We start from the raw sequence: 21,648 nt of genomic DNA, 5'->3' as shown, positions 1-21,648 counted from the left end.
TTGGGGGAGTGAGGATTGAATTCAAGGCCTTGTGCATGCTAGACAGGCACTATATCGCTTGAACAATACACTTAGTCCCTTTTGCTTTAGTTTTTCTAATAGAGCCTTTTTGCTTGAATAATACACTTAGTCCCTTTTGCTTTAGTTTTTCTAATAGAGCCTCATATTCATTAGACATTTTGGTGAAGTTCAAAATGTTCTTCTCTAGAACTACTTGAAGCTTCTGGGATTATTTCCACTTCTCCCTTTATTTCATATATGAATAAATCTGACAGAGATGAAATGTCAGCCCATTTAGCTAGTTTGTGCCTGGATAAGGACCTGTTTTCTTTATTTCTTCTCTGGCTCATTATGTTTATATGGCTGAAGATTCAATTCATAATAACATACCATATGGCAAATATTTACATTTTGATCCCAACACAAAACCATTTACAACCTGATACAATTATCCCTGTCACAATAGATTTTAGTTTCATAAAGAAGACTAATTCTATTCCAGGAGGTGGTGCTTGGAACATGAAATATTCTCATAAAACAATGTCAAACAACTGTGGTTAGTGTTTAAGGTTGGTTACCAGTATTTAAACCACAACAGAACAATTTCCAGGGAATTTTGAGGAAAATGTAACTTTGTGCTTGTATCCAAGTTAAAGTGTCAGGAAGTAACACTTGAAAAGTAGCTACCTTATCTTAGACAAGTTTCGCTGAGCTCAGTTACTTCTAAAAGAATGGGAGATTATAAGAGCCCATGGAAGTTTTATTTTGACAACCATAAGTCTCTACATTTAATTTCTAAAATAATGTACCACGAATATTTCAGATGTACTTCTTCAGGTCTCATGAGTGTTCAATCCATGACAAGTTTGAGATCTGATATATGTATCTTAAAGATGAGACTCAAATGGAAACATGAAACATTTATTTTTCATGTATAACTAATATGTACATTGTGAAGTTAATCTTGGGCATTTTTTTTTTTTGTGCTAGTCTTAGGGCTTGAATTCTGAGTTCTTTTGCTCAAAACTAGTGCTCTATCATTTGAACCAAAGCTCTAACACCAGCTTTTTGGAGGCTAATTCGAGATAACTCACAAACTTTCTGCCTTGGCTGGCTTTGAACCATGTTCTTCAGATCTCATGTTCCTCAGTGGCTAGGATTACACGTGTGGGCCACCAGCACCCAGCAATTATTATTATTGTCAGTTATAGGACTTGAACTCTGGTCTTGAGTGCTGTCCCTGGGCTCCTTTTTGCTCAAGGTTAGCACTCTACCACTTGAGCCACTGCACCACTTCTGGCTTTTTCTGTGATTTATTGGAGATTAGAGTCTCATGAACTTGCCTGCCCAGGCTGACTTAAAACCATGATCCTCAGATCTCAGCCTCCTGAGATCAGCTAGGATTACAGGTGTGAGCCACCAGCACCAAGTAATTATGATTTTTATGTGCTTATCTGACTTCAAGTTTTCATATAAGGTCAGGTGTGGACTGTTCTACTGTGTTATCATGCTGAGCTGGAAAGTTTTTCAATTTTGGAAGACTCTGTATTTGGAATTTTCAGTTAAGGGTGCCCAAATGGTCTTTAATAAACATTGAGATACTCATCCCACCTAGATTAAGATTAAAATTCAAAACTATTTGCTATCTTTGTCTTTGTTTTTTTTGGGGGGGGTCCAGTCGTGGGGGCCGGAACTCTGGGCCTGGGCGCTGTCCCTCAGCTCTTCAGCTCAAGGCTAGTGATCTACCACTTGAGCCATAGCACCATTTCCGGCTTTTTTTTTCTCTGCTTAAGTGGTGCTGAGGAATCGGACCCAGGGCCTCATGCATGCAAGGCAAGCACTCTACCACTGAGCCACCTTCTCAGCCCATATCTTTGTCTTTTTAAAAACCAGTTGAGAGTCAAGTTGAAAAAATTATGATACTTATTATTTCAGCATGTATTTCCTCAGACTAAGGATATATTTATATTCTTACATAAGGGTATTAGGGAACTTTTTTTTTTAAGGCCTCAATAGCCGCAACTATTGAACTCGAGTTGTTGATGTAAACAGGCATAGACAGTATGTGAACAAACAAGCACAGGATGGCTCTAGTAAGAGTTTACTGGGCGCCGGTGGCTCATGCCTGTAATCCTGGCTATTCAGGAGGCTGAGATTTCAGGATTGCTGTTCAAAACCAATTGCCACCAGAAAACTGGACGTGACACTCTGTGCCTCAAAGTGGAAGGGTGCTAGCCTTGAGCAAAAAAGCTTAAGGACAGTGCCCAGGCTCTTACCTACAATAAACAAACATTCAGTTCATAAGACTGTAGGCTTCTAGACAACATACTGTTATCTGAAGTTAACTGAAGTTAACAAAAACTCCCTAGATTTTTTTAAACTATCATGTGATATTCAAATTTTTGCAAGCTCCCAAGAATCCTTTTATTTTTATTTTTGTGCCTGTCCTGGAGCTTGAATGTCCTTGTGGTTCTTTTTGCTCACAAGCTAGTGCTCTACTACTTAAGCTACAGTGCTACTTGGCTTTTTTGGGGTAGTTCATTCAAGATAAGACTCTCCTACCTGGGCTGGCTTTGAATCTTGATCCTTAGACATCAACCTCCTGAGTAGGAAGGATGATAGGCATGAGCCACCAGCACCTGGCTCCAAGGATCCTTTTGAAAATTTAAGGTTCTATTCCTTTACTCTAACAGCTAAGTCATTGAGTGCCTAAGATGTTACTACAACAAAGCAATCATAGGTAACTCTGAAACGTAGGCTATATATTATTGCATTTAAACCTAAAAATAATCTAAAAGTTCAGAAATCACTGTACTTCAATGAATTTCATGCTCCTGAATATTGTATCAAGTATGCATAAAATATCAGTATTTGTACTATATATTATTAACTTTATATAATATGAACTATCAATAACATCAACTTAGCAATAAGAAACAAGGAATTCATTAAAAAAAGTATTCAAAGAAGGTTCTAGTACTTACCTAGAAACAGAACAATCAATAGGACAATAATGGTAAGGAAAGCTTTATTCCAAAAAGTTGCAATTTTACCCCACACATTAAATGAAAAAATCTTCTGCCATCTGTAAAGTAATAGTTACATTAGATATTATTAAAAAACAAAACAGTCACAATCCAAAACAAAAGGTAGGCTTTTGAAGTATTTTCTAAATAAAGTGTGACATAAATAAACTGTGACATTGAAATTTTGAGAAATTATACAGTACTGGGGCTCTACCACTTAAGTCACACCTCATTTCTGACTTTTCTGGAGTTAAGTTTCCCATGAGTTTTTCTGCCTGGGCTGGCTTTCAACTATGATCAGATCTCAACCTCCTAAAGTAGCTAGGATTACAGGTATGAGCCACTAGCACTTTGAGAGATTTAACTTTTAAGTTAATTAATTCTTTGGCAGGACAAAATCCATGAAGCAGAGAACAGCCATTTATTTAACAATGTGACATTTGATTATCTTTTGTCTGCTAGTTTAAATATTCTTAACTGAAGAAAGTAACTTTTAAAATAAACAGGCATGAACAAAATCTTAAAAAGGAATTCTTACAGCAAAATGTATTTTGATAAAAGTTATTTATATCTTTGTTCCTAGTCAGAGTAATGACTCATCTCTATTACCAACATTAAAAAAACTGGTATTATAAAGGCGATGTACAGAGGGGTTACAGTTACATAAGTCAGGCAAAGAGTACATTTCTTTTTGGGCAATGTCACCTCTTCCCTCACTCCTAGTTTTTCCCTTCCCCTTTGCACCTACAAGTTCTATACACTGCATTTGTTCACCCTTTGTCCCTCCATTTCTGTGTCTCCCTTTGCCCTCCCAAAGACAGAAAAATGAACAAATAAAATAAAAACAACTGAGAACAAACTTCTAGCTTCCATTTCTTGGAGTTGATTTCCATACTATGTGATCAGAGGCACATAGGCATTGAGCCTTTGTGTTCCTCCCCTAAGACTCTTTTTTAGTCTCACTGTGTGAGATGTCTAACGATTATCAACATTTTAACTCTCTTTACATTTATCTACTTTGAGAATGTGTATGGTTATGTAGCACAGGTTGGCTTCAAACTACAGATAATCCTGCTTCAGGCTGCTGAGTGCTAAGATTACAGGAATGCATGCATTCTGTATATTCATTTTTATTTAGTATACCTCTAACATACTCAAGTAAAGTTTCTTTAACCTAGAAAAATTTAAAAGTATTACTGAGGTATTATGCATGGAGAAAAATGAAAAGTCCTAAATATAATAGCATGGTAAAGTTCTTACAACGTATGTATTCGTGTAATTTATAAGAACAGATGTTCGTGAAATCCAAGTAGATAAAAGAAGCAAGTTAGGGATTGTGAAAGAATAACCTGACCCATAAATTAAGATGAAGCTTCCAGTCTCATGATTTTTTAAGTCCTTAAGCTTTGATGTATACGTGTTTATAAACAAAATTATATCTATGACTTATTCACTATACTATCTTTAATGAAAAATATCTAAAATCTGTTAAGATTTTCTTTTATTCCATGAGAGTGAGCAAATATCTTGCAACATTTTTATTACAAGTGTTTCATCATTCGTACTATCAAGTTCCTGGATCTAAAATTAAACTCCTAACTAGTTTAAAAATGAGTTAATGTCGGGATTAGAATATTTAATGCTTCAAGATTTTAGGAGGTTCTTTATTAAAGCAATAAAACACATAGTCCTAATACTTTTGCAACCTTTAATATATATATATATATATATATGTATTCATTACTTTCAAGTGAAATAAAAAGGTAGCAAGATTGCCATTAGTGAAACTGTGTCTTCTATACCTAAGGCCAAAACCAATAATTATTTACTGACTCTGGTTTCTAAGATGCCACTGTGCTCCTTTAAATTCTGACATTTTTGTTCCCATGTTGTAATGTAAACCTAATTTATCCTTTTACATTTATTTCATTGTGCAATTTAGAAGTCAAAGGTGAGCCCTGAAGGTAAGATAGAACAGATATTAAAAGCATACCCACCACTTTGTAATATCTGTAACTGACAGAAGGAAAAGGACTGAACTCTTTCCCTTGCAGAGGAGAGGAAAACTATTTGTGCACATAATATAAAGCTTTCTATACGTTACATTTTAATACTGTCATTAGACAATAACTTATTAGGCGAGTTTATTTTTTCTGAAGGGCTTATTGGCTCTCAACACCCTCTTTTCCTTTTTCTGAAAGCCGTTTTCTTCTTGGGTGTCACCCCGGGAGCCCGAGAGAGCCAATCACACAGTGAGCAGGGACCGCCTGACGTTCCTACCTCTGAGGAGGGATGAAAGGCAGGCAGAAGATTAAAATGAGTCCTATTTCGGCATAGAGAAAGCTGGCCACAGCCACCCACTGGATTGTCATTGTTTTCTCTTCACACCTAAACAGAGAAACATTCAGACTTCGTCTCCGGTTCCGAGAAGCCGGCCAGGCCCGCGGGCGTTCCGACCCCGGCCTCCCCTAGCCCAGAGGACCGGGACGCCCGGACTGGGGGCTGGGGGGCGAGGGGCCAGTGGGTCCGGCAGGCGACCGCCGACTTCCTCCCGCCTCGGCGGCGGCGCCCGCAGCCAGGGGCCTCCGCCTGGCACGCCCGCCCGGCCGCCCGCCCCGCGGGGCCTGCCTCCCGCCGGAGCCCGCCGCGGCTCGCGCCCGGAACTCACCCCGCGGCCGCCCGCCCGGTCCCCGCGCAGGTCCGCGCCGCCGACCCGCGGACGTCAGACGTCCCCCTCCCCCACGTGAGGTCACAGGCGGCGCGACGGCGTTTATTGGCGGCAATTGTTTCCTAATTGGGGGCGGGGTCCGAGGGCGACGGAGTTTCGGACGCCACGGTGGGGCTCCCCCGGGTGCAACTTGCGGGGCGGGGTTGGCTTCGCGGTGCTCGGGGGCCGGGGGCGGAAGGGCGCACGGAAGCTTCCCGGAAGAGCTCCGCTGGCCGGAGCCCGCGAAGAGGCGGGGCAGACAGAAACGCTGGTTGTCTCGGGTGGAAACTTCTCCACGTCCGGGACTGAGCTGTTTACCTACGGGGTCGGGACCCGGGCTCGTCATGGAAAGATCAAGAGGACCTCAGCAGACCAGAACAGGCTTTAGTCAGTGCTGCAGAGGGACCCCCTGTAACCCGAGCCCAGGGGTTCGTACGAACAGGGAGCTGGGAGCGGGGAGCCTGTGGGGTTCAGGGTTCTATACATTGGAAGGTGAGATCTGTGGCAGTTCTTTGTCCTGTCCTGTTGAGGATTTATAATGCAAATGTCCTGTTTGGGACTTACGGGAGGGGAAATCCTTCTGACGCTGACAGTCCTGCACTTTCAGTTAAGGTCAGGGGTGGTTTTCTTGAGAACCTGGAGGGGTCCCCGGACGGGGTGGTCAGTAGGCCATGGAACAGCATTGAGCTATGAGAACAAAGCAGAGGCTCATCCCCGTGTGTGTGCAACATTCTGTTTTTGAGAGTCTGTACTTAGGCTTGTCCATAGGCTAGGAAGAGGCAGTGAACTCCAGGATACTGTTATGGGTATAGTCCTTCAATTCATTTAAGTCATTTTCCAGGTTTTCAAAGTGTGTGAATAATGTATTCTCAAATTATTAGATAAGGCCTCCCCCCCCCCCCATATGGACTGCATCAGAAATGTCTTCTTGGGAAGACTGAACATTGTCCTGCCTATATTTGTTTTTACACTATTCCTACCAAATGAAAATGCCAGTTAATTTTTAAAACGCATTAATCGAAAAGTGAAAGCAGTGAGGCAGCACAATGCTTCCGTTAAAAATGATTCATTTGGGGTGGCTGGGAAGGTGACTCAGCGGTAGGGCGCTTGCCTTGCATGCATGAGGCCCTGGGTTCGATTCCTCAGCACCACATAAGCAAAAAGAAAAAAGCCGGAAGTGGTGCTGTGGCTCAAATGGTAGAGCGCTAGCCTTGAGCTGAAGAGCTGAGGGATAGCGCCCAGGCCCAGAGTTCAGGCCCCACGACTGCCCCCTCCCCCCCCAATGATTCATTTGATAGTCTCAAACTATCCAGCAGTTTTAGTTGTCTCCTTAATACTTTTCCTGGGTAATAAATTAGTGGATTTAGTTTAACCTCAGCTAATACTGGTAGAGTGCATTCACCAATAACAAAACATACACTTCCAAACCCCTGCAAGTTGCTATTATTATCCATTGCTAAGAGGCATAAAAGTAACTAACAACATTAAAAACAGAGAATGAAAATTAGTTTTTAAAATTAAAACTTGGTAACTATTCTGTAGAAAGTATTTCAAATATATAATCACTTTTACATTAGCTACTAAATTTTTCATAGTTAAGATGCTGGAGAACTGTAATCTAGTTACAGGTATATTTATCAAACTCTCATTCCTGTAATGGCCTCGAATGCTTGCAATGTACTAAATTTGATGTCACTTAAAGACTTGTGTGGAATCTCATAGATAACACCACATTTATATCCCCTCACAAAATTCCTAATACCTTAAGGTATATAATTAGTTTATCAGTTTAATTTTCCAATTTAAAATTTTAATGTAAGTCCTGAGTAACATTCAGAATTTCTTGTTCTTTTGGCATCCTATGGATTGGCACTTGCTCTACTGCTTCTCTGCACTTACGAAGAATGCACTTCTTGCTAGGCATCCTAAGTACTGAAGAGGCTGAGGTCGGAGGATTAGGGTTCGCAGCCAACCTGGACAAGACTGTCTATGAGACTTTTCACCAAAAAGTTGGAAGTGGAGCTATGGCTCAGATGGTAGAACACCATCCTTGAGCACAAAAGCTCAGGAACAGAATCAGGGCTCTGAGTTCAAGCCCCAGGACACACACACACACACACACACACACACACACACACCCCCAACACACACACACACACACCCAACACACACACACACACCCCCAACACACACACACACACACACACACACACACACACCCAAACTTCTTGTTAACTTGTAGATATGAGTCACAGTTTAGTGCCAAAATAAAGTTTTATTTAAAAATGTTAAAAACATGATTCTTTAGAACCCTCTGCTCCATGTATAGAGATCCAGAGTAGAATTTGTCAATGTTTGGACCTAGGACCACCAGGATGTTTGTACTACCTGGCTCTTTAAAATAAAACTCTGGCTTTATGTAAGAATGGATCCAAAATCGTTTGAGGATAGGATAGGGGCCTGACTTTTAAAAAGTGTTCCTTCTTCCCTACAGTGTACTGGAGTTTGAACTCATGGCCTCACACTTGATAGGCAGGTAGTCTACTGCTGAGGAATGGCTCAGCAAGCTTTTTTTTGTATTGGTTATTTTTACTTTTTATTTTTTTGGTGCTGGTACTGGGGGTTTGAACTATGGGCCTCATAATCTCACTTGGCTTTTTGCTCAAGGCTAGCTTTCAGCCACTCGAGCACACCTCCACTTTTGGCTTTTTGCTGGTTAACTGGAGATAAGGGACTTTTCTGCCAGAGCTAGGCTCGAGCCATGATCCTCAGATTTCAGCCTTCTGAGTAGCTAGAATTATAGAAGTGAGCCCAGCTGTACTGGTTATTTTTGACATAGGATCTCAATTTTTGCAAAGGCTAACATCCGTTTTATGCTTCCCACTAGAGCTTCGACAGGTATACACTATTATAACCAGCTTCCCTCTGTTGACCTTCTGCCTAGACTAGCCTGTAACCAGTCCAGCTTCCCACATAGCTTGGAATAATAGGCTTGCACATAGTTATTAGCCAAGAAGGGATCTCAAATGTATGCGAGTTGGCCTCATCAGTAGCTACATGTGAATCACCAGTACCTAGCTTGAGGGATTGGTGTACACTAAACTTTGAGAACTACTGATTTAAAATAAAAGCCAAGATGTGACCTTGCATAGTTTCATTGTAAGTATAAAAGTATACATTAAAATGATTTAGGGCTGGGATGTAACTCAGTGGCAAAGTGCTTGCCTAGCAAAGTGCGACTGGGTTTGATCTCCAGTACCAAAAAAGAAAAGACAAAAAAAATATTACAGTTAAAATAATTTAGAAAGTCCAGTCAAATGCCATAATGGTCTGTAAGGTAATCTAAAACTGCTGATGTGCTTGACAGAGCATTAAATATTCTTTTTTCCTGCTTTGAAGTTATTTTTTCCATCATGTACATTAAATGTTGATGGAAACACATAAAAGGAGTTCCAAGTTCAAGAGCAATGTCAGCCCAGTCCCAGATACATTTCAGTGGGGTTTCCTCATATCCAGCAAACATGGCTGGGTTGGCTAAAAGTCCTCTTGCAGCCATTACACCTACAAAGTAAAGCACACCATATTTGAAACATGGTTATTCTGATCCAATGAAACAGAGAATACTAAAAAATCAAATAATATTACAAGGATTTACAAGGCCTTCATTACAAATTAGTCTGATTAATTAAGGTACCCCTTGTTAACCAAGGAAGATAAACATGTACTTATTCAATTCTTTTTTCTTTAGAGTTTCATATTAAGCAATCAAAGAAGTCTAGCCTAGGTCTTTGATTTTCTTTAGGGAAAATCCCGATTATCCTAAATTAGACTCCTTAAAGTGAAGTTCATTCTTTCATCTTTCCATAGTTAAAATAGGGCTTAGCATGCCAATAATGTAATGAAACTACATGGAAATCCTGGTGTTCCTTTGGTGTCTGTGGTAATTCAAATTCATTAACTATCATTTTAAATCCATGTGTTTTCCTAATAGGCTATCTAGAAGATTATTAACTGGCCACTAGATATAATGGTAGCAGATAATCTATCATTTCTAAGGAGAATTACTAGCATTTAAAAATATTCTTGAGCTGAAAAATATGGCTCATTATTAAAGAAATAATGAAAATCAAACATCAGTCCTCCATTTTCACTTTTTAAAAAAAAAATCCAAGTACTTATTCTTACCATCTGTTCCAGTAATCTGCCACACGTTTTCTGCTTCTTTTAAGCTTTTAATATCTCCATTAGCAATTATAGGTACAGACACATTTTCCTTTATCATTTTAATGGCATCATAGTGGACTAGCTGATGTCTCTCTTCAGTAGTTCTTCCATGGACTGTAATCCAGGAAACTCCTGTTGCTTCAGCCTTTCGACAAAGATCTATAGTTTTTGTAAGGTCATCGTGGATCCTACAATTTCAAAATTATACTTATCTGTCATACACAAATTTTAATGCTAAAATTAACTGAAACTGTAGTTCACCCCCACGTTATTTAGTTATCTTTGGTATATTACTCCATGCCACCATTAATGAGGTTTGTTCAGGCATCAGTTCCTACCCAAGACCTAATATTTAGTTATTTCACTATTGATAATAAGATGACAAATTTTATTCTACCTGCTGCTTCTCCCTTTTGGCTTTGGGAAATCAAGGACTGTCAAAGTACTGCCACAGATGAATGGGAAAATGCTATCTTTTGAAGTGCAAGTCCCAACCCCTAAATGGAAGAACATAAAAACTTTATCTGGAAATAAATGTGTCGACAACAATAAAAAAATGGACTGTTGGTTTGTTTTGTAAAATTTAAGTGCAAAAAATCTTTCCTATTTCTTACTCAGTACTGCATATATTTAGTAGTATTAATAGTACTTTAAAATGTTGAGGATTAGTGAAATCTTTTAATAAAGAGATTAAAATTTTTGTTAAAATAAAAAGGATATTCAGAATTACACAGAAAGGAGTATGTATTTATTTACTATATGTCTTGTTTCAAGTTTTCCATATGCCAGCTAACAGGACAAACATTCCTATATCACTATACAAAATGAATATTGTTTTATTTCCTAAGTAATCGACTATCATGTCAATAGATTAAAATATTGTTTTTACCTTATTTTAATTGAAACTGAAAACCTGGGGTTTTCCACTTGATTTCTAACTTGTTTCACCATATCTCGAACAAGCTCTGGTTTGTTTATTAAGCAAGCTCCATAACCTTCTGCCATTGCCCACCTAATAGAGCAAATATAAGAAATGGATTGTAAGCAGCTAGAAGGGAGGGAGAAATTCTAAAAGCACTGAAATATCCCTAGATATTGAGAATAAAGCAGATTTTCAAAATTCATAGACTAACATTTCTAAGTGGATCAATGTTGTTATGAAACACATTCCTAGTTCAAAAAGTTCTGCGGGAAAGGCATTTTCTCTGGCAAGTGAGAATATTGAACAATTCATTCATGCAAACAGATTTAAGTATCTGTAATTATCCACAATTACTTCAAATTTTTAAAATTCCAAATTTGATGTTCATTGTGTATAACAAGAGATTTTATTAGTCTCAATACTAGTAAGATATTTTTGGCTTACAGCATTCCAATACCACTAATCAGCCTACTTAATGCTCCTAATGAGTATATAAATATGTCTAATCTAATTTGGATTATCCTGCACTTAAAACCCTTACTTTATTCTTTTTTTTTTTTATTGTTAAGATACTATACAGAGGGTTACAGTTACATGAGTGAGGTAATGAGTACACTTCCTCTTGAACATTGTTACCCCCTCCATTGTTTTCCCCCTACCATCCCCTCCCTCGCTCCCTTCCCCGACCTTACTTTATTCTTTGAACACATTTTGAAGTATTGACAGATAATTCTAACACAATGCCAGCACAGCAGAGACATTATTGTCAGATTAAGTGTATCCTAGTCAAACCCAGTTACTTCATCAAGTAATTGTGATATTGGGGGGCGGGGAGGGGAGAGGAGGTGATTATTATAAGTGCTTCTGTAAGGAAAATTACTTGGGGAAAAATATGGTATTTCCCAAATAATACAATTGATTTTTAGAGCAAGCATATCTGGCTTAGCAATGATAATAATCCGTAACCACAATCCACAACAATATGGACTGCCATAAACATTAGATTTAACTACTTGATGATTAGGCAGATTCACCAAAACATGCTAGTGATGAGAGAAAGGAAATACCTGTGAAGGGTCTATACATCATTTTGGCCACCAGTAAAGACCTTTCAGTTATGTTTCTAGAGCATCACTTGTCCTGTATTTTTCATCTCTTCCTGTTTAGAAACCTGGTGCTTCATGTCCTTTTTAATTTTTGAAAAATTAGAAAGGTACTTTGCCATTTTTACAATTTTTTTTTTTGTTGGTCGTGGAACTTGAACTCTGGGCCTGGGTGCTGTTCCTCAGCTCTTCAGCTCAAGGTGAGCGCTCTACCAATTGAGCCACAGTGCCACGTCTGGCTTTTTCTGCTTATGTGGTGCTGGGGAATCAAACCCAGGGCCTCATGCATGCAAGGCAAGCACTCTACAACTGACCCACCTTCCCAGACCCAATTTTTTTTTTCCTGTTTTGAAAAATTTACAATTTCTTTGAGTTTTACCTCTGAGGGCAACCACAGTTAATGTCTATTCCATTCGCATAAGGACAGACTATACGAGCAGCATCAGATAACAATCTTGCATCATTAGCAGCAAACTGAACAATCAATGGGCAATCACCTGATAAAATGAATAGCTCAATGTTAAAATCCACAAGAAAAAGAAAATTTCTCATACACACACACACATCACTGTAATGTGTGAAACACAAAATGACAATATTTTTAGCCCAATGAACATTTGTGCAAATAAGATTAAAGGAACATTTTAGTTAAAAGTATTTATAGTAAGAAAAATTCAAAAATTATAAAATTTCTTAAACTGAAAAGTCAACACTTGGTGAAATCTTCCAATACTTGTTGAAGAGAATCCCTTTCTAAAAGTGGGAATTAGCAACACATTCCTGAATTATTCTAAGTATATGAAGTATAAATGAATGTGAATGTTATATAGATACTGCTATGCCTACCACTCTTCATTTCTCACGTATTCTTTCTCTCCTGAGAGGCATTCAGATGGAACTTCTAGATAGTGGCACATTCCATTGTAAGGATGGAACAGTATACTATTTCTAGATTATTATTTGTGGCTCTTGTAATAAAAACATTCTTGTACACATGCATTTGTGAGTATATTACTATGGCAAATTCTGATAAGTACAGTGAATAGACATTTAACATTGTGACAAGTATTATAAAATTATCTTCCAAAAGTTTATCAATATAAGTATCTATTACTATGAAGGTTTTTTAAATAACTTATAGTCTGTATCTACCACTGGTATATTGCCATGAGCTCATTTTTTTTACATTCTCTATGTGCAAGTCTGTTATTTTTTTATTATCAACTAATAATTTATCAACTATAATGTTTTTTAGGAAATAAGTTAGCAATGCTGACTATCATAATTTTTTCTAGTTCTTTTTCAGTGGACTTGTGCACTTAGATATAAAAGTTGAAAATTAATGTAGCCAAATGTACCAGAGCTTCCCTAGAACAAATTCTTCCCGCACCTTCATTTCCTTAACAAACTATGGAATATGTATTTTTAACATTTCAAAGGCTTTTGTGAGAAGGACATATATGAGATTCACTGGGTGTGTGTCCAAATGCAGGTGCTTAAGTCATTACCTCAGTTATATTAATCCAAGATTTCTATAGCAATCCAGTGGTTTGCACATCTGTGATGGTAAAGTTTTATGTTTTCTTTTCCCTTTTGTACCTAGTTACAGAATTTTAATGTAACTATCATTTCTTGCTCTATTTTCAACACTGTTAGATAATAAAAATACAAATCAAGTTATTCTATAGCTCCAGCTTTTTATTTTTGGTCGGTGTGGGGTCTGAACTCAGCCTGGGCACTGTCCTTCAGCTCTTCAGCTCAAGGCAAGTGCTCTACCACTTGAGCCACAGCGCTACTTCTGGTTTCTGGTGGTTAATTGGAGATAAGTCTCACGGACTGTCCTGCCTGGGCTGGCTTTGAATTGGGATCCTCATATCTCAGCCTCCCGAGTAGCTAGGAATATAGGTGTGAGCCACCAGTGCCCGGTAGCTCCAGCTTTTAAGGAGCCCATAACATAGATGGAGAGGGAAGGCTATAAGATAATATAGTACAACAGTTCTAGGTACAACAATAGAGCTTGTGCTTATAAGAGAGGGCACAAGTAGAGAGTAATCAGAAAAGGTTCTTTGGGTAAAAACTCTGACAGTTGGATTAACTTTTGACAGGTTGCCAAAGAGGTTAGGCACGAGTAGAAGAATATTCTAGGTAGGAAAGTGGGAGAGTACAAGGCATGTTCAGATACTTAGTTAATTTATTTTTATTTTTTATTTTTTTTTGGTCCAGTCGTGGGGCCTGAACTCTGGGCCTGGGCGCTGTCCCTCAGCTCTTCAGCTCAAGGCTAGCACTCTACCACTTCAGCCACAGCGCCACTTCCGGCTTTTTTCTTATGTGGTGCTGAGGAACCGAACCCAGGGCCTCAGGCATGCAAGGCAAGTGCTCTACCACTGAGCCACCTTCCCAGCCCCTTATTTTTATTTTTTTAAAGAATAAAGTTTAGTGGATCATGAGGACTTTGCATATTATCCTCGGCACAGGAATTTTAGTCTTTAATTTAGTGGTTCTCAACCGTTAGCAAGTCCATCATTGTTTGGATGGCTTTTTAAAAATACACTACTGGATTACCACTCTCATTTAGTAAGGTTAGTGAGGTAAAAAAAAAAAAAAGTTCATTTATAACAAGTTTCCATAAGATAGTAATGCCTCTCTTCTAGGGATCACACTGAAAACCACTGCCTTAGATACCCAGTTCCAAGCAGGAAAGAAACGTGAACAAGTTTACATTTTAGATGGAGGTTTCTTTGGGCTATTTGGAGGATTCTTTGGAATGGGACAAGACTAGGAGCAGTGAGACAGGAATTTATTTTAATAGTCCAGGAAGGTCAGGCCTTATAAAAGGCAGTCTTTACAGTGTGACAGACGACTAAGAGGCATTCTTTACTAAGCATTATGGCACTTAAAATACAAAAGACAGTAAAATATAATCTTTTTTGTTAAGCTTTAAAAAGTCAGCAAACAGTTTCACATACCTCTGTTTGTGGTAAATTCACTGTCTCTGGCTTTTACAGATCGGACAAAATCAGCAGCCACTATCATTGGTGTATAACACAAATCACAGCAGTATTTTCTTACTAGTGTTCTAAAAGCCAACCTGTCAGCACATAAAACTTTAATCATGCATTTAGAAAACATTATAATGTGAATTTGCACATTGATTTGGTTAATTATTAAATATTTAGCAGGGAAAGTTCTATGTAAAGATGGAGTAGGTGTACTTCCTCCTAGTTTTCCTGCAATTTATAACTAAGAACCTTGGATATTAAATAAAAAGCAATCATAGGAAAACTCTAAAAGGTAAACAGGGCAGATAAGCTTAACGACCTCAGGTCCTAAGAACTGGGAGGGTGGCATGTTTCTTTTTGCCTAAGATATGGCCAACTGCAATCACCAGTAGGTATACATAAAGCAGCCACACAGAAGTCTCTTTAATCAAAGGGCTAGGAAAGGGAAAGTCTAGGAAGATAGAAAGCTTTTGGACAGTATTGTTTTACTCTAGTGAACTACTATAGAAGAAACTATGGTCTCAGTACTACCAGGAAAAGTTGAGTGAGGAACCCAGACTTCTACCCTTCCAAGGCTATATAGCAAGGTACTCCAATATCCACTATGGCAGTGTACAAGAAGGTTGTAGGGATCTGGAAAGTTCATCTATACTAGATCAGTGGAAACAACGTGAGAGAATGTATACTCCCATATCTTCTAAACAGTACTAAGGCACTCTCTCCCTCCCAGCTAGGTGTGCTGTGAGAAGCCTGTGGAAAGCCAAGACTTCCAGGACTGGCCTGAAGTTATGAGAACAACCCAACCAATGTGAAATGGGAACTTTCACTACTGCCTGCAGTATATGTTAACATCAAATAATGCAGAAACAGCAATGACAAAATAGTCCTACTCATGATTTAAAAAAAAAAAAATCTCAAGAAAAGAGCACTAGAGAGGAACTTTCTCACTTCATAAAGAATATTTGCAAAAAATCCAATATAATGTTTTTTTCTTGGGAAGGAAAGGCTATCTGCACTTATCATCCTCATTCAATAGTGATGAAACTTCTAGTTAGTACAATAAGGCATGAGAAAAAAAAGGCATGGTCAAAAGGAAGAAATAGAACTGTCCCTGTTTGTAAATGACAAGACTGTTTATAAAGACAATAGCAAGGAATTTACAAAAGAACCCCTGATAATCAGTCAAGCTCAAGTTAGCACAATGTAAGATATATACTCAAAAATCAACTGTATTTCTACATACTTGTAATGAATATATAGACACCAAAATTAAAAATATTACCCTATATGGAACTGCTGATGAAAAAAATTGAGTTTCCAAAACACAACTGATATACAAGTTTCACACAATCTTTACCCTCTGTGTGCTCCTCTCTTTCTCATTCCCTCTTCATTTGTTTCCTTCTTTTGTGGTACTGGGCCATGTGCTTGCCAGTCTTGTGCTCTATCACTTTAGCCATGCTCCCAACCCTTTCTGCTTTGGTTATTTTTGCAATAGGGTCTTGCTTTTTACTCAAGTTGACCTGGACCTTCATTCTCTTATTTGTGTTTCCTGCAGACCTGAGATGTCAGGCATGTGTTACCACTCCCAGTTTTTTACTGGTCAGGATGAAGTCTCATGAAAATTTTGTCTAGAGCTGGACTTGAACTATGAGCCTTTGAATCTCAGCCTCCAGAGTACTATTATGTGGAAAGGGAATAAACAAGAATTGCTGAAGTAAAACCAGAAGGATCAAGTCCTTAATGTCAAAACTTATTACACATACAGTAATCCATACCCTGTGGTGCAGGTAGACGGGTGGACATATAAATCAGTGCAAAAAATTAACAAACCCTGATTTTTGATTTAGTCAAGAAGCAAAACATAATTGAATAGAGAAGGATTTTCAAAAAAATTGGGCTGGAGCAACTTGAATAACCTTAGGATATTGAGTCTATATCCGGTAAATGGAAAAAAGTGTGCTCTGTGATATGTATTTTATAACAAAAAATTTAGAAACTTCAACAGTTTTTAAAACAAATAATTTAATTAAAATATAGGCCAAAGAGATAGAAATATCTCTTTAAAAACATATGAGGGCTGGGAAGGTGGCTCAGTGGTAGAGTGCTTGTCTCACATGCATGAGGCCCTAGGTTTAATTCCTCAGCACCACATAAGCAGAAATAAACCTGGAAGTGGTGCTGTGGCTCAAGTGGTAGAGTGCTAGCCTTGAGCCTTGAGCGGAAGGACAGTGCCCAGGCCCAGAGTTCAAGTCCCACGACCGCCAAAAAAAAAAAAGAAAGAAAAAAAAATATATGGATGGTAACCAAACCAAACAAACAAAAATATACATGAAAAATAAGCACGCAAAAAGGTGTTCAACATCACTGGCCATTAAGGAAAAGCAAATTAAAGCCAAAATGAGGTATTACTACATACCTACCAAAACATGTTAGGATGAGATTAGGTGTTAGAAAGAGGAGATAGAATGTCAGGGCTACACATACTAGTTGTGTGGCAGCACGAGGACTTTAGATCAGGATTCCAACCAACTCTAGGAAATTGAAGATCTCACTCACTGAGTGGTCTCTCAATACTTTTAAAAGACCAGAGCACAGAAGGGAAATTATGTACTGGTTCATTGGCCATTGAACACTTACTTTGAATAACGAACCATTGGGGCACAGACTTTTATCAGCTGCCCAGAATGTAACATTTCTATTGGGTCTTTTTTTCTTTCTTGACATAATGTGGCTTGTACAGAGTCAGTCTTCATGAGCACAGATATGTTTAGAATCTGAAAAAGACAGTTTGCATAGAGAAAATGTACTTTCACTATATGAATTCTAACAATTTCAATCATTTTCATAAAGTTTGTGGACTAAAGAAGTTGTTTCAGCTTCTCACTTTCCAAATAGGATACTATTGAATTCTGCCTTTTTTTAACATATAAATATGAGAAAAACACAAGATATTGGGAAAAACTAAAGTTTTTTTTTTTTTTTTTGGGGTCCGGTCATGGGGCTTGAACTCTGGGCCTGGGCGCTGTCCCTCACCTCTTCAAGGGTAGTGCTCTACCACATGAGCCACAGCACCACTTCCGGCTGAGGAGTCCAACCCAGGGCCTCAGGTATGCAAGGCAAGCGCTCTACCACTGAGCCACCTTCCCAGCCCCACTAAAGTTATTTTTGTAGTATGTTAAAAATTTTCATGTTGCTTTAAGATAGGGTCTTGCTATGTAGTCCTGGCAATCCTTCAGCCTCAATCTCCCAAGTGCTGGGATTATTGGTGTGTGCCATCACGTCTGGCCTTGTATTACTTTTAAATATTTTCCATTTGTTATTGATAAATCAAGATATGTGAAGTGAACCACTCCCTATGGTGTATATAACTGGGACTTTGAATTATCTCCATTGAGAAGTTAAATGCACTTAATAGAATCACTTTAGTGTTTCAGACTATATCAATATATGTATATACATGCATATATATATATATATATATATATTTGCTGGTCATGGGGAACTGAGGGACTGGGTATTGTCCCAGAGCCAGGTCCATTTCCACCATTTCCAGTGGTTAATTGGAAGTAAGAGTCTCGTGGGCAGGAGGGCTGGCTTTGAACCATGATCCTCAGATCTCAGCCTCCAAATAGGGCTATAGCTGGGAACCACTGGTGCTCAACTAAAATACTAATTTTTTTGTGACTAATTCTTTGTGACTCAGAAGGCAAATAAATCTTTATTATTTAGAAAATTTTAAATATGGTATTAACAGTGAAAATTTCAATTTTAGCCATATATAATTACAAGTAAACTACTTTGATACCCCAAGAAATACAAGTGAAAAATTGTTTGTTGCTTTTTATATTCCAATTTTTGGTACTATAACTCAGACACAGATAAATTGAGTGCCTTCAAACTTTGGTAAAAGTTAAAACCAAAATATGATCACGTTCTTTAAGGATGACTTTTTTTTCCCTCAATGTTTAGAACACTTTTATTAAAATACAAAATGGTTGGAATATAGCTAAATAGAAAAACATTAAATAGTTACAAAAACATGGATAACCTCACTAATAAAACACATAACAATTTAGAAATGTTTAAAAAATCAGCATTCCGGGCTGGGAAGGTGGCTCAGTGGTAGAGTGCTTGCCTTGCATGCATGAGGCCCTGGGTTTGATTCCTCAGTATCACATAAGCAGAAAAAGGCAGAAGTGATGCTGTGGCTCAAGTGGTAGAGCACTAGCCTTGAGTTGAAGAGCTGAGGGACAGCGCCCAGGCCCAGAGTTTAGGCCCTACGACCAACCCCCCCCCAAAAAAAAAAAAAAAAAAATCAGCATTCCCTAGAAATCTGTTCTGGGAGACAGGGACTTAGGCAGCAGAGGGGACAAGTCAGGAGTTGACATATTCAAATAACTGGCCTAATTTCATCTCTGTGACTGTAAGGTCATTCAGACATAGGATGATTTTTTCTTTTTGGTCGTGGGGCCTGAACTCTGGTTCTAGGCACTGTCCCTGAGCTCTTCAGCTCAAGGCTAGCCTCCACCACTTGAGCCACAGCGCCACTTCCAACTTTTTCTGCTTATGTGGTGCTGAGGAATAGAACCCAGGGCCTCATGCATGCAAGGCAAGCACTCTACCACTGAGCCATCTTCCCAGCCCCATAGGATCATTTTCTTCAGCCTATAATATTCAAGGATAAGAGCAATTTTTCACAGCTTAAAACAAAAATCACATAAAAGGCCAAATAATATTTGTACCTGGTAGAAATGTTATCTACAAAATTAGGATGAAACAACAGGGAAGGAGGTAGAGTGATACTTTTAACCAAAGAAAACAGACAAAACACAAAGGTAGAGAAGAAAATAATGCCTATGGGGTGGTCATTATTTAGACATATACTATATATACACACATATATATATATGTATACACTATATAAGAAGCTATGGGCTCTATTCACTTTATTAGTCTTGTATTAAAAGGTCTTCCCCAAACTGTATTCAGAGGAGAGGAAATTAAGAACTTTAAAATTAAGTAACTTTAAAACCAGTCAGGCTCAGTGAGACCATTCACCACCTTTTAAAACAGGTGGATGACCTATCTTGCAGAAACCTTTCAAAGCAGGAATATTTAAGTCACAGAGAAAAGGGGGAGTATAAAGGAGATGGAGGCAGATGAACTGTGGTGCTGGAAATAATAAAAGTGAAGGATGGCATTCATAAACCAAGAGAAAGCTGGGTGCAGAGGGCTCATGCCTGTAATCATAGTAACTCATGAAGCTGAGATCTGAGGGTCATGGTTAGAAGCTGGCCTGGGCAGTCAAGTCTGTGACTCTTATCTCCAATTAAATCACAGAAAAAGCAAGAAGTGGCCTTGGCTCCAGTGGTAGAGGGCTAGCTTGAGCAAAAGGAGCTCAGATACAGGGCCCATGCCCAGACTGCAAGTGAGGAAGGAGAAGGAAAGGAGAGAGGAGTGGGAGAGGAGAGGAGAGGGAGAGACAGGAATGAGAGGAAGAGAATATGAATGAGGTGACAATATTACAAAGAAGGGAATGAACAGTTTAAACAACATAGAATTAAAAGAGTCTAGTGGCAAAGAGATTACAAGTAAACTACTGGAGTAAGAAGTTTCATTCTTACTCTTACAGTCTCTTACTCTTGTAGTCATAGTAAATGGCACAAAGTCCCACTAAATATGTATTTGCTGAATAAGTTGGTCAGGTTCAACCTTGATTGTAGGGTCGATGGAGCTTTTAAAAGTCAAGGATTAAATAAAAAAAAAAAATCTCGAGTTTGGAGAATGTAGGTGATTTCTATGTGTAGCCAACCTTGGAACAACTGGAATAAACAAACCTATACACTGGACTAAATCACTATAGTAGATGGGCCTTTATCTTTACTACTTCCTTTGGGGTAAAGCTTGATGCTTAGTTTGCACACGCATCCTAGTACTGTGATAGTAGGGACGCGAGAGTTTTTTCCTTGTGTAACTATTAAAGTACTCCAATGTAAAGCAACAAAAAGCTAAGGGGGAAAACATGCAATAATTCACAGATACTGCTATTGGTGATGAACAATAAAGAACAGCTAAGGATACATTAGTTGTGTGTCTTATGAGTCGTAGAATTTGAGTTTCTAAGCCCAGGGCCTCTGGCAATTCATTGCACATCCACCGCGTGATCAGAGAGGCTCAGAGACCACGACCCGCGCCTCGAACGCCCGCCTGGCTACGCTTATTGAATGCTTTTGGATTCCTAAAGGACGAAACAGCGTTTCCCGCCTGCTTTTTACCCGAGGTCTGCCACTCAAGACCGAGTGGCAGCCAGTCCCGCCTGCGATTGTGGGCGCGGGCGCAGCTCCGGAAGCCTCCGCTCTCCTCTCGGCCTCGTTCAAACACAACTCCAAGCCTGGGATTTAAGTTCAATTCTCGCCTCGGAGATACTCGCCGCCACGTCCCGGAGCCCACGTGGCCCTCGCGGGAGGAAACCCCGCCTGCGACGGGGGCGCGGCTCCGAGCTGCGGCCGGGAAGCGCGGAAAGCGCGGGCCGCGCGGCCGTCGCTTCCTCCAAGCATCCGGGTCTTCCGCGGCCGCTGGCTCAGGCTCCCACCGCGCCTCCGGAGAGCGCTCGGTGACTGACTACGTCCAGCAGGCCCCCCACGGGTCGACGAGGCAGGTGGCG

At 39.2% G+C, this 21,648-nt stretch overlaps 2 protein-coding genes across 2 annotated transcripts in view; both read right to left on the bottom strand.

The window, feature by feature from the left end:
* The window catches only part of Bcap29 (B cell receptor associated protein 29), a 38,203-nt gene extending 32,362 nt beyond the window's left edge, over positions 1-5,841 (bottom strand). The window contains exons 1-3 of the mRNA XM_042684602.1: positions 5,695-5,841; positions 5,307-5,414; positions 2,985-3,085 (exon numbers count right to left, since the gene is read on the bottom strand). Of these exons, the coding sequence (XP_042540536.1) occupies positions 2,985-3,085; positions 5,307-5,398 (193 nt within the window). The 5' untranslated portion in view covers positions 5,399-5,414; positions 5,695-5,841. The remainder of the gene's footprint in view (positions 1-2,984; positions 3,086-5,306; positions 5,415-5,694) is intronic.
* Positions 5,842-8,497: 2,656 nt separating this feature from the next.
* Positions 8,498-21,636, bottom strand: Dus4l (dihydrouridine synthase 4 like). Its single transcript, XM_042684601.1, has 8 exons — positions 21,260-21,636; positions 17,622-17,758; positions 14,949-15,070; positions 12,362-12,479; positions 10,847-10,969; positions 9,919-10,145; positions 9,029-9,294; positions 8,498-8,916 (listed from the first exon to the last, which is right to left on the bottom strand). The coding sequence occupies exons 2-7, from the start codon at positions 17,735-17,737 to the stop codon at positions 9,047-9,049; spliced, it is 954 nt and encodes a 317-aa protein (XP_042540535.1). The 5' UTR covers positions 17,738-17,758; positions 21,260-21,636; the 3' UTR covers positions 8,498-8,916; positions 9,029-9,046.
* Positions 21,637-21,648: the final 12 nt, after the last annotated feature.

The sequence above is a fragment of the Dipodomys spectabilis genome, unplaced genomic scaffold (genome assembly GCF_019054845.1).
Source record: "Dipodomys spectabilis isolate Male_0828 unplaced genomic scaffold, ASM1905484v1 ptg000089l, whole genome shotgun sequence".
NCBI lineage: Eukaryota > Metazoa > Chordata > Mammalia > Rodentia > Heteromyidae > Dipodomys > Dipodomys spectabilis.
Note: the sequence above shows the minus strand (reverse complement) of the source record. Positions and strands in the feature narration are given on the sequence as shown.

Coding starts and splice junctions, on each gene's coding strand:
- Dus4l (XM_042684601.1), bottom strand. CDS start 17,737: ATGAAGACTGACTCTGTACAAGCCACATTATGTCAAGAAAGAAAAAAA. Junction 15,071..17,621: donor CCAATGGTTCGTTATTCAAA/GTAAGTGTTCAA, acceptor ATGTGCTGACAG/GTTGGCTTTTAGAACACTAG. Junction 9,295..9,918: donor GCAGATTACTGGAACAGATG/GTAAGAATAAGT, acceptor TTTACTTTGTAG/GTGTAATGGCTGCAAGAGGA.